Here is a 13,217-nt window from a genome sequence, read left to right as displayed (position 1 = left end):
TAATCTTATGAATTCACCCTTCAAGCCACTAAAATATTTTTGTAGTTTGACATGTAGGTGGCGCTGTCGATAGTTCACCTACTCGCTGCTAAAATTGTAGTGGGTCAAATATTTTGGTGGGTAAATTCACGCAAGTTGTCAGCTTGCAGATAACTGTGCCAAGTATGATGACAGTTCTACAAGGTATGCTATTCACGTCGATGCATTAGTATTAGTGATCGTTATGAACTATTTCCAATTTTGTATGAAATTTGAAATGATTTCAATTTGCCGGTAACCTCTTTGCACTTTTCGTTTTTTTTTGTACTCTAATAGCGCTTCTAAATAGAGTCGCTTATGTTTCATACAGTAACAAAAGTCATGAGCTATGACAATGACTAAGATTATGCTCCAACTATTAGAAATATAGCATTTTTTATATTTTATTTCGACATATTGTCGCAATTTTTCACACTAAATCTAAATTAATATCAATTTCTAGTGTGTTTCAACTGGAGATTCACTCTCCAACCAAAAAAATCAGATATAAAACAACATAAAACGAGAAAAATCCAAAAATGTTCTGAATTCCATACAAAACGCGAAATTTTTCATAACGAGATTTGTTTGTGTGCGTGGATAGACAAAAATGTAGCATACCTTGTAGAACTGTCATCATACTTGGATAACTGTGCACCAATGAGTATAAAAGACAGGTGAGGAGGAAACTTACCAAACTTACTAACACTTGCACGCGCTCCTCTGCTTGCCCCCCTCTGCCCATAATTGATGCCAAATAGTGACGTAGCTATTCGGGTTTCCCATTGAGTTCGTCTAGTTGTTTAAATTTGAAGCATTTACTAATCCTAGAAAAATTCACTCTCCTCCTCACCTCTCTTTTATGATCATTGATTGTGCACGCTTAAAACAGGACTCTTCTATAAATATGAATAATAAGAACATGGGTGTCAGAATTTAAATAATAAAAATAATATCAATTTTATGAAGTAGAGAAATAAATAAGTTGTTCAAGTGGTTGTTTGATTTTATTTGAGGTTACATTGTTTTGTTGCATTATTTTGAAAGCTAGTTATCAATATTCAATGTCATTGCAGCTGCTACAATATCCAAGATTCGAGATGAATTTGAATTTTATGCTGACGGAAATTTCACTTCAACTTTTGGACAATACGTTTTTCGACATGTACGGCCAATCAACCGACAACATGAAGGATCTGTTTACTCCGCAAAGTTCTACCGTGCAACTAAATAATGGCCAGAAGCGCCAGAAAAAAAGCTCTGATCTCCTCTCCTGCATTGGAATAGCTAACTTTGAAGACCTGCAGAAGGATTGCGGTCGCTATGTAGATAGCCAGTATCGAGGATTTGTCGATAATTTGCAGGCCCGAATCGAAACGATGCCTTTGTCGGACGAAGAATCGGACTCCCATGGTAATTTGAAAATGAAGAAGACCCAAGCGCAAATGCACACTGAACTGTGCGAGGTACGGATAAGAACGCAGCGGGAATACGCGAAAATGGTCGCGCACTCGAAGAAAATGATGGATATCTATCTGGACACATTGCCCCAAAATGCCAAACGAGGTAAGTTTTTGAATTAATCTGATAAATTTTGGGTATCCAGTAGATAGCGAAAAAAATACGGAATAAAACACTACGCAATACTCGCTATAAGTGAAGATGTTTAAAGATAAATATAAAATATAACATTTTCCAGGTTTCGAGTCTACAAAGTACGTCGAGGAAGAGCGAAGTGTCTTGCTAAACGAGTACAATAGTTTGCTGTACTTTCTCAAATACATTTTAAGCGATGTTGAGGATCGGGAACAGTGCGAACAAATGTTGGAAATCATCGAAGGTACAAAAGAATCATTGTGAGTTTAAGAATTTCTATTCTTTCATTGTCATTGTTTTTTTTTTTTTTTTAAATATAAACGCAAGAATATCAATTCTAACTTACGCTTCGAGTACTACAGTAAGGCTGGGATATAAGTTACATCTAAATTTATTAGAATAGATCGATCCTATCATTGCCAAAACAAGTGATTTCTCTGGTCTGTCGAACTACTTTAAAAGATTCTAATTGACTGTTCTGTGGACAGTATTGGGGATCAAACAAAGAACACTTCGAGATATCTTTGTTGAATTATCGGGTATTGAAGATTAGCAAAGCATAATAGGGAAATTTTTGAGCACTTAATAGTACGTCCGTGTGCAAAAAAAGGTTTCGTTTCCGACCTACAACAGATATGGTAAAATTTAGAATTATTGCAACTTATGTTCAACATGTATCATATTGCTAGCTTCACGTAATAGAGGTTACTGATTGCTGCTCACTTTATTCTAAACTAGTTTATTGAGCTGTTTCGCACATTTTATCACAAGTTCCGGTAATACTTTGGTCGCCGTTATATGTTCTTCCTTTCTTCGTTAATCCTAAGCTTGCTTTCCCTGTCGCTGTTGTCTAAAAACTAGCAGAAAAGAGTATAAGATTGTATCTTTGTTCGGATTGCTTTTGAAGCATGCGGTTGGGCAGTATTTCGGCGCTTTTTTTCTTCGAGATGTTAAGGTACGTAAATGTTTAAAAAAAACATTGAAGGCACGTATTTTGAGCTTTTTAAGTGAATGTAGCGGTTTTCAATTGCTTGACTCGATCGTTTTGGTGGTATGAATAATGTAAAGGCCATTTCCAAGGTTCAGTTCGATTCGTTAAAAATTGTGCATTCATAACTCACTAATAAGGCCAAGCAGGCAAGCTCGATTTTGACCCGATTTAACAGGCGTCAAGCGTGAACTGAAAGTGTAGTTTTGAGTTTTTTTACTATTTTATTGTATTGTAGATGTTGTCTTCGACGGGACAAGCAATAACCGATGCACAACGGCTTCCGGCTGGGTTGAGACTAACTGCCTGGCATGTGTCGCTAGAGGGAACATTAATGCGAATGCTGGTAAACCGTTTTTCCGGCTTCGCTGGTGGCGTTGGTGGTTGTACGAGAGCTGTTGTGGTTTGGAAGACAGGGGCTTTCTGCTGTTGGTGAGCGTTGGCGGATCCCGGGGGACTTTCGGAACAAATTTCAGCGTATATACTTTCCGATGGTGTTCGAAGTTCGGCTTCTTGAAATACGATCGAATCTCGGACGCTACTGTATGGTAAGTCGTCTAGAATGTTGAGCTGAGTTCGTAGTAAGCCGTCGTTGGACAATTCCTCATCTCTGGTTAGACTTTGAAGATCTTCAAATGAGAGGACTATTTCTGACCGTTTTTTGTCGCACAATTTTAGTTTATTCTTGCCGTCTTGCGAACGCTGCGGACTGGCTAAATTAAGCAGATGTTGTATACTTGATTGGGATTTACTGTGTTGTTTGGTTTTTACGTGGAATTCTGAGTATAACTTTTGCGTCATAAATGATTGCTGATTGGCACTTCGAATGGGGAAGAACAGGGTATCTTCTGATTCGGACATCACCTCTTCGGATTGATTTTGTTCTATCAAGTTGATATTGTTAACCAAATCTGGTTTAGTTTTGTTTCGTACATCCATACAACTCCCACTTTTCAGCTCGATGTGCTGCAACGAAAGACACTTTTGAAGTCCGCCTTCGTTGCCCAACTCTTCAGGATTATCATTAACTGTATCGTCATATCCTATATCCGAATTGGCCTTGCTGTTATTAACAGTACTAATGTCCATCTCTCCAAATCTTTCTTGAATTAAACGAGACATGTCCTGGTAGCGGTCAATGCTCGCTCGATCCTTGTCGGGCTCAGTGCTCACTTCATCTTCTCGCTTCTGGCCACCAGTGGATCGTAGTCCTTTGAACCACCGTTTCTTGCTGGGTGTAAAAACTTTCATTTTGTCGCTCAGTCCAGATGATAACGAAACTGGTTGATGATCTTGATCTTGTCGTTGCAATGCTAGCTGCTGTTGTTGGTTACATTCGAGGCTCTCAAGTTCATTTTTACTCAAAAATATGATCGAGTCTTCTTTCTCATGACCAGAGGAGGACGAATGCTGGTTCCGGTCCGAACCACCCCCGAACAGTCGCGTTAGCTTTAGCTTCTTTAGAACTTCACTTTTTCCGACTAGGCCGGTTGTTGCCAAATGATTGAGACTATTGGACGACTGCTGCTGGTGCTGTTGAACCGCGTTGATCATTTGCTGCAACTCCATCCAGTTGGTGTCATTATCGACTACCCGAGTGAAGTTTTCGCAGTTAAACTGGCAAAATTTCAGCACTGTTTGTATTCCCGCATTGAGGAACATCCGCTGTTCGTTGTCAAAGCCCAGTGAACATTTGGTGAACTTCATCTGTGGTGTGATATGTAACTTGGTTAGAGTTAATGATGAGGCCAGCTCTTGTTCATCCACCGGACAGGCAATGATGTAGTTTTCTGCGCTTATCTTAGCGATTGTTATGTACTCTAAAATAAAAAAATGCGGTTTAGTTTATAATCTCTTGCATGTATCGAATCAAACTATTCAACCAACCAGGCACATTATTTTGGGAACCACCGGTGCTTGTCCCACTCATGCTGGCAATTAGTTTTAAATTAAGTGGCAGCTTCACCTCAGATTGCATAATAAATCCGATACGATGGACACACTCTCGGTTGAGTTGCTTCGGCGTCTTGCTGTTGCTGCTCGGGTGGCCTAAGCTGCTACTTTTCTGCAAAACCGGTGCTGTGTGCTGTTCGATCTCATAAAATTTTCCTTTAGCGGATAGTGAAACGTAGTAAATCTGCTTGCAAGAAAGAAGTTGGATTAACTTCAGGATTCTGGGCAAAACGATGTGTTAACTTACTTGTCTATTATCACCGAGCAACTGAGCATATTTACCACGTTCCTTCTCGGTGCTGGAAACGCTCCCACTCAAGGAAGCATTATCCTTGTGACTAGAGGATGTCTTGTGATCTCCGTCCTGAAACACCGCTAGTAAGCGATAGACCTGCCCGGCTTTGGCTGTCGCCTTAATGTAGTGAGTTTTTTGGCTGAAATTGTCTGGACGAGTCCAATAAAAGAAGAGTTTTAGTTTGTTTTCGTTTGTATCTTTGTACACTCACCTTGTGATTCAGTATAGGCTGAAAGATTCTCGAGGGACAAGAATTTGTAAACGCGTTCCCGTACCAGCTGGACAATGGTCGTATACACAGTCGCCATCTGGGATCCTTTCTCGGTGAGAAACGAAAAGTAACCTAAAATAATAATAGTAATAAAACTTTAGACCTTTATTTAGTAATCCAAAACGATACACTACAAACTACCAGGGAAACAAGAATTTTGAAACAGAACAAACAATTATGAAATATCCCGCAGAGAAAAAACAAGTTCTACGGAAAAATTAGAATCAATTATTCTTCAACGACTATCAAAATTAGCAAAAATAACTGTGTTTCAATACAATACAATATTATTTGATTAGCATTTTTGCTTTAAAAAAATGCTTCGTTAAAACTTGGAGCATTTAAGACAAATGCTAAGAACCGTCTTTGGAGGACGAACTTGAAATGCACGCGCACGATAAAGGAGCATCGCGCCGTCGTAGCAAAGTTGTCTGCGAGAGATGAGTGACCTGGCAACATATTCCAACGGAGTGAAGCGGTATTTCATCTATACTACCATCCGTCGGTACTGGGAGACGGGCTCGGCCCAGAAGCGTGCGAGAACCAGGCGGCCGCGATCGGCGCTGACGCCAGCCGCTAACATGATAGTGAAGGAGCAGGTTTGTCGACAAATGAACCGCTCGATCACATCATTATGACGAAGAACTTGGGATACAAGCCGTACAGGAAATGTAAGGTTCACGGAGTGACGGAGGCCACAACGAAGAAGAGGCTGAACAGAGCCAAATTGATACTTTTGCGGCACGCAGGTCAGGAGCTCGTGTTTCCTGATGATTCTCTTTGTCTTGCAACAGCCGCACAATGTCCAAAATGGACGCCTGTGAGCGTCAACGTTGGCCAGCAACCACCCGTTCCACATCCCGGGGAGCCGTATCCAGGTGTTTATCGAGAAAAACGAGAAAATTAACACAGCGTACTATTACACCGAGGGTCTGAAGAAGGTTGTGGCCCTGGTTCTTCGAAACCTCTACACGAAAAAGTATCAGTAACGTCTTTCAACAGGACGGCGCACCGACCCACACGGCGATTATGGTTTTTCATGTATGGTCGTACATGTTAGCCAGAGCCAAATTGAGGCAGCCAGCTAATATGTCGTAAAGGTTCTCAATTAAAATTGGTTCATAAAAAAATAACTTGTATTTTCATGTTTTAAACATATTTTAAAAGTGTATTCGAATTTATTGAATACACTGTATTGCCATCATACCTCCAATTATCCCCTTTTACCCTATACAGGTCGGACTCGATTATATACAGACTAGCAGTGATGGGCACCATTCCGCTAATTCGCTAATCGCTAATTAGCGACGCTAAAATTCAGTTAGCGGTTTAGCGATTTCGCTAATTTTTGAGCTGGTTAGCGAAACTGTTAGCGTCGCTAAAATTTTGGCCTTCGAAACGCAAATCGCTAATTCGCTAAATTTTGCAGAGAAGCGACAATAGAAATATTTAGAAAAACTGTGAATTGCTGATGGCGTACCTACGTAAATTGCTTCGAAAGATGAACATACTTTACTGCCAAAGTTACTTTTGTCAGTCTTTTTACCCTAGAATGGAGTTCCAGTTATCGTACAAACCACAGGAGCATTTTGAAGAACAAGCTCAAGGTCTAGATTGAATTTTCGGCACACCAAGAACTTTTGTAAATTGCAATGCGCTTGAAATTATGACAACTTTGGTTCTACTTTTTAGATTCAGATAATAGTTGAATTTTAATGAAAACATTCCTAAGACTATCTTTTTTAATGCAAGCTAAATAACTTTTGTTATTCTTGTTTTTACAAAATCAAGTATGAATACCGTTTCGTGAACCTCTCATTGTAAATAGCTTTCAAAAAGTAATTATTTTCGTTTGTTTTACCAAAAAAGATCAAAGTGGTCCAAATCTTACAAAACACGAGCAATAAATATAGCGATATGACCATTTACTTATTAAAAAGTTAGCGATTAGCGATTAGCGAAAGTTCCGCTAATGTGGGTTTAGCGTTTAGCGATTATCGAGCTAAATTTTCCGGTTAGTGGCTTAGCGCTTAGCGTCGCTAAATTTTCGGTTAGCGGTGCCCACCACTGCAGACTAGGGATACCATCCGTCCTGATTTAGCAGGACATGTCCTGATTTTGAGATCCATTTGGAGCGTCCTGATTTATTTTTCGTATTTTAGCATTCGTCCTGATTTTTCTGAATGATGCCGGATATTCAAAAAGAAAGCAAGTTCAGTACTTTCATCTTGACTCCGGGAAGAAACGAACTTATTTCGAACGATTTTTTTCTGTGGTTGAATCTTGACGAGAGAAATTGTCTAGTCGTTGAAACCGTTAAACGTTTTTTGACAATTGTTAAGTTAATTTCAAACAGTTTACTAGTGTTGCATTTTTTAAGGTATCTACTAACACCTAATAAATCAAAGTTGCGAAATTGAATCGTTCGAGAAATACGTTACATATGAGACTTTTGGCGTATTTTGAAGTGCAAATCTTAAATTACGTGTTTTATTTATTGATACCTCAAAAAATAAAAATAGCTTAGATCAAATTTTTGCTGGAAAAAAGTTGTCCTGATTTTTACCTCCAACGAAATGGTAACCCTAATACAGACTCGATTATATATTGACTCGATTATATATGATTCGATTATATATAAAATTGTATATAATCGAATCATATTTTTTTTTTCAATTTTAAATATAACTTACCTAAAGCAGCAATGTCGTATAGGGATCGTCCAAAAATACGTAACGCTTAGGGGGAGGTAGAGATCTGACAAAACGTCGCAATCAATACTAAAATTTTTGAAGATCTATACAAAGAGCGTTACCTAGAGGAAAGAGGGGGTCGAAAATAGTTTTTATTGACGGTACGTAATTAATGGACGTTCCCTTCAGTCCAATATGACGTAACACAACATTTTTTGACCCAAAACGTTGGTTTTTGAGCCATAATGTTTCAAGTAAAGTAAAGCTGATCTCAAACAGAAATATCGCGAGGGAACGTTTACAAATTATGTAACGCTCAGGAAACGGGAAAGAGTGTTGGGTTGGCAAAGTGTTGCAACCCATACGGAAAATTTGACGAAAAGCATGGCAAAGGGGGAAAGAAGATCAACAATAATTATTCTTGCGTTACGTTATAAATAAGCGCTTCCTTATTGATTCATGAAAGTCCGTTCAAATGTTACATAACGCAAGCAGGGCTGAGAAAATTTTTTATGCCTGGTGTGCTGAGTATTGGAAACATGCTAGACAAAGTGGTGAGGGTTTTCCGGAAGTCCAATATTTATGTCACGTTAAATTTGAATGGACACTAATATTACTATTTCAATGTTAAGGTTGAGGTGATAGAGATTGACTCTTTCCAAACACTTATTTTTATGAAGTTGAAATCAATACTGGTGAGCAAAAATTTAAATAAATTAAAGGCGACGTTTTTAGCTAATCTACTATCTACCCAATACGAAAGTCGCTAATCTAGCTAATCTACTATCTACCCAATACACTTCACGCAGTGCAAGTTGCAATACACGCCGTGTAGTGTTTCTATGCAAAAGTGGCACCCGTGCAGCACGGTGTAGTGTTCTTGCCATGGCTGACTGCAATAACATAAAGAATAACTACGACATCTATACATACATATATTTTTGTAAGAAAGGTTTTTGCGACATTAAGGGTGTTAGTCAAAAAATTTTTACTTATTTATTTAAAAACAACAAAGGATGTATGCAAAATAAACAAAAAAAAAATATTTTTTATTCGATTATATGTATATACATATATTTTTGTAAGAAAGGTTTTTTGCGACTTTAAGGGGGTTAGTCAAAAAATCCTACTTATTTATTCAAAAACAACAAAATATTTATGCAAAATAAACAAAAAAAATTTTTTTCTGATTCGATTATATACAGGATTCCATTATATATAGTGAAAATTTTTCGAAGACTGTATATAATCGAGTCCGACCTGTACGTTCTTAAAAGATATCGAAAAAAACCTAAAATGTGCTATAACTTTGTAAGGAAACGTCCTGAAGATGTGTGGTCTGCGCGACTGATCTCCATGTCAGGAGCGGCTGATCGTCCTGCTGTCAGCGTGGGACTCTTAACAGAACTGAGACGATGGTCGACGTGAACCTAGGCAACAACGAGCCACCCACGAAAAGAATATGTTACAAACAATGTAAGAGAGAGTACGAATATAAACAATCGACCTAGGCAACGAAACAAGGACTACGATTGGAAACTTGGAACATGGAATTGGAAATCGCTCTCCTTTCCAGGGTGCGACAGGATAATTAACGACGAGCTACATACACGAAACTTAGAAGTCGTAGCGCTGCAGGAACATTGTTGGACAGGACAGAAGGTACGGAAAAGCAGGCACAGGTCGGCTACTTTCTTCCAGAGTCGTGGCACCACCAACGAGCTGGGAACTGGCTTCATAGTACTGGGCAAGATACGCTAACACGCGATGGAGTGGCAGAGGCAAGGATATGCAAGTTGAGAATAAAGGGCCGGTCCTTCACCTACAGCATCTTCAACGTGCACTGCCCACATGAATGAAGACCCGACGACGAGAAGGAAGCGATCTCCGCGCAGCTGGAGCAGGTCTATGATAGCTGCCCGCGACAGGGCGTGAAAGTCGTCATTGGGGACATGAACGCTAAGGTAGGACGGGAGCCAATGTACAGACTGGTAATCGGGCCAGATAGTCTGTACACCGTGTCTAATGATAACGGCCATCGGTGCGTAAACTTTACGGTCCCTCGTTGTATGGTAGTCTAATCTCCCACATCATTAACGTTTGCACCTACCGCAGTGCGAATATAGATTAGGACCATTTCCTGGTAGCTGTGTGCATGCGCTAAAACTTTCGACGGTTCATAACACCCGCCGAAGTCGAGTACCGCGACCGAGTAACTGTGGGACACCGGGGTTGCACAAGAATCCGCGCAGCAGCTGGACTCGCTGAAGAGCAGCTTAGTGTATCTACTCCTGAAGACGATTGGTGGAGCATCTGATCTACCATAGGTAGCGCTGCTGTAGCGCTACTAGGTACTAGGGCTCCGAATCATAGCAATGACTGGTTTGACGGTGAATGCAAGCAATTAAGCGAGGAGAAGACACCGTACGAGAGGAACGTGGAACGATACCGACGGGCACGAAACAGCCAAAACTCAGTCCTCCGAAGGTAGAAGCTCCAGCAAGAGGACCGAAATCGCTAGAAGACACTAGGAAGTTATACGAGAAGTTGAACAGCTCTCGCAAAGGCTACATGGCACAAGTCGCTATGTGCAGGAGTTTGGACGGCAACGTCCTTACAGACGAGTGTGCGCTGATTGAAAGGGGGAAGCAGCACTTCGATGAGCATCTAGGCGGCAATGAAGTAGAGCGCGAGGACGGTATGGCAATTGATCTTGGCGCACAAGCAGAGGACATTAGGATTCCAGCCTCTGATCCCTGAACAACAAAGCTGCTGGAGTGGAATAATTTCTCAGCGAACAGCGGAGAAACATTGACTAGAACCAATCACTGGGTTAATGCCACGATTTGGAAGAAACAACGAGTACCGCAATAATGGACAGAAGGTATTGTGTGACCCATATACAAAAAAGGCGACAACTCGAAGTGCTGCAATTATCGCGCCATCACTCTGCTAAACGCCGCCTACAAGGTACTCTCCCAAATACTTTGCCGTTGACTTTGTTTGTAGGGCACCATCAGGCACCATTAATGGGTGACCGTGCCACCATGGATCAGATATTCGCGGTTCGGTAGGTTATGCTGAAATGTTGCTATGTTTAGCTTCGCCGACGATATCGACATCAGGGCTGGAACCTTTTTTGAAGATGGCGGATACGTACATCGGTCAGAAGGCCGGAACTAAAAGGATTGGACAGGTCATTAATTCATCGAAGGCGAAGTACACGAAAGGAAGATGTTCAAGAGAATTTAGTGCAACTTAGTTAGTGTTAGTGAGTTTTAGTGAGTTCAACTTGGTGGTGATGAAATCAAGCAAGCATTATAATTTATACTTTGGCGCTCCGATCAAGTAAATTTTGCCGTTGCATCAAGTTTACCATCTACAGAACACTGATTAGACCGGTAGTCCTCTACGACCATGAGACATGGACCATGCTTGTGTTTCGCGTGGAAGGTGCTGCGTATCTCCGGTGGAGATGAAGAACGGAACGTGGAGATGGTGAATTAACCACAAACGGAACCTACGTAGACTGCAGGGCTGGAGAACTGGAGCAAACTTTGTTATAACAAATGTTTAGACCAGCATTTTTCACTTCACACATTTTATCTGTCTGTGATGATTTTTAAAATTGAGTGAAAAGTTAACATGGAAAATTACAACATAACTTGACTGAAACTTCCTTAGTAGCTGGAAATAGACATATAGGTGTAGATAACACTGGTCAACATAGCTTTTGCCCTAGAGCTCATACTGGAAAAATTTGATAAGCCCGCTTTCCTCCCCCAAGAGAGGTTAACCATTTCTGTGAATTTTGGTCCCCTTAGCAAAGATAAAAGTGCGTCAAAAGGCTGCAGTGTACTCGTTCGTTACACCTTTTTCTCGGTTGAGTAGTTTGGAACGGTATGGAACGTGGAGGTGTTATAAAGTAGTGAGGGGCGAAAGTACGCATTGGCCTTTACGAAACATACGAGCAAAATAAACTGGCAACATTGTATGAAATTGCAGCATTATAACGTCAGTTATTCCTTGTTTAGACTACGCCGCATATTACCTGGTATCGCGTGATGATATCGGATATCATTTCGGGTGTTCACACTACAATGATATGGTTTGACATTTGCTTTATTTGGTGTGGTAAATAAAAAAAAGAAAACCAAAAACAGTCAAGACAACAAAAGCAGTTCAATTGAGATAGAGATGTCTGCTAGTTGTAGTTACCTATGCGAACTCTCATATGCAATTGTCAAAATGTGCGGGATGACAAAAGCAAAAATATTTCTTTCCGTCTTTTTCGCATTCAACGCGCATTACGAAATTTCCAGAGTTGCGTGTCATTTGCTCTAGTTGGCCGTATTGTCAACTGATGCAAATCAGGGTTTTTATTGGTTTTCGAACATGATATCCACGACATCATGCAGCCGAGGTGATATCCGATGACTGCTCGATTGAATGGGATATCAGGTGATATGGATGGTGATAAGGCCTCCACAGCACAGCGCCTGATATCAGGTGATGTGCGGTGTAGTGTGAACGGGGTATCAATTACACATGTAAAGACATAAGATTCCCTTTAAATGGTGTGAAGTTATAAGGAAAGCTGTGTTTTGATCTAATTTTCCTAGCTTTGGGAACTACGATTTATTTGTTCGGAAACTACAAAAACACGAAAACAACAAAACCTAAAAACTATTATATAATTGTTGTTTTGGTGTTTGTCATAAAAATCAGACTCATTGTGAGGCGAAAGTACGCATTATGTTTTGTAACCGTAAGGAAAAAATCTGTTTAATAACGATGTTTTTGTACAGAATTTAACCGAGAATGTGATACAAAGAAAGATTAAAAAAATGTTTCTTCGAAGGTACTTTTCATATTCCCGGATATACGGTTTTTCAAGGATAAGCTCCGGAACTGAGAAATTTTATGGTTTTATGATTTTTTCTAACAGAATCTTACAATTATTTGTTCGAAGCTCTTGAAATTATTCCACAGACCATTGAAATGATTTTGGTGCTAAACTTTTAAAATCAGAATAGATTTTCCTAGTGGTCATAGAAACAATGAAATTCTTGTAACTGTTTCTTTACTGTTTTCCGCAAACCGGAAGTAACCATTTTGAATTTAAAAATACCGTCTGGAATTGATTTCTGATCTCAGGATCAAATTGATCCGAAAATGCCCACATTTGGTGGTATTCGACCATTAATGTTTTTGGAAACCGGAAGTTGTCATTTTGGATTCCAAAATCGCATCTAGGGTCGTTTGCGGATTCCTGGGCATCATCCCGGTTCCGAAAATACCCATATTGGATGGTATTTGACCTTGTTATTTAATTGTATCTATGGCCTCTAGAAGTCCTAGTAGAATCTATTTCAAAAGGTCCATTTCCGGGGTATATCATCA

General features: G+C 39.9%; 2 protein-coding genes across 11 annotated transcripts in view; one reads left to right on the top strand and one right to left on the bottom strand.

Moving 5' to 3' along the window:
* Positions 1-788: 788 nt before the first annotated feature.
* The window catches only part of LOC129726942 (uncharacterized), a 289,022-nt gene continuing 276,593 nt past the window's right edge, over positions 789-13,217 (top strand). For 3 of the 10 annotated variants that reach the window (XM_055684242.1, XM_055684244.1, XM_055684241.1), the window contains exons 1-3: positions 791-1,034; positions 1,095-1,584; positions 1,718-1,858. In XM_055684242.1, coding sequence (XP_055540217.1) covers positions 1,119-1,584; positions 1,718-1,858 — 607 coding nt within the window. In that variant the 5' untranslated portion in view covers positions 791-1,034; positions 1,095-1,118. Of the gene's footprint in view, positions 1,035-1,094; positions 1,585-1,717; positions 2,342-13,217 lie in introns of those variants that run through there. The other 7 variants (XM_055684236.1, XM_055684237.1, XM_055684240.1 and 4 more) reach the window with 5 other exon arrangements.
* Positions 2,194-13,217, bottom strand: part of LOC129726936 (uncharacterized) — a 187,299-nt gene continuing 176,275 nt past the window's right edge. Inside the window, exons 9-12 of the mRNA XM_055684215.1 lie at positions 5,062-5,193; positions 4,803-4,999; positions 4,490-4,739; positions 2,194-4,422 (exon numbers count right to left, since the gene is read on the bottom strand). Coding sequence (XP_055540190.1) covers positions 2,822-4,422; positions 4,490-4,739; positions 4,803-4,999; positions 5,062-5,193 — 2,180 coding nt within the window. The 3' untranslated portion in view covers positions 2,194-2,821. The remainder of the gene's footprint in view (positions 4,423-4,489; positions 4,740-4,802; positions 5,000-5,061; positions 5,194-13,217) is intronic.

This window comes from Wyeomyia smithii, chromosome 3 (assembly GCF_029784165.1).
Source record: "Wyeomyia smithii strain HCP4-BCI-WySm-NY-G18 chromosome 3, ASM2978416v1, whole genome shotgun sequence".
Classification (NCBI taxonomy): Eukaryota; Metazoa; Arthropoda; class Insecta; order Diptera; family Culicidae; genus Wyeomyia; species Wyeomyia smithii.
The sequence above is the reverse complement of the archived record's forward strand: the minus strand, read 5'-3'. Positions and strand labels throughout refer to the sequence as shown.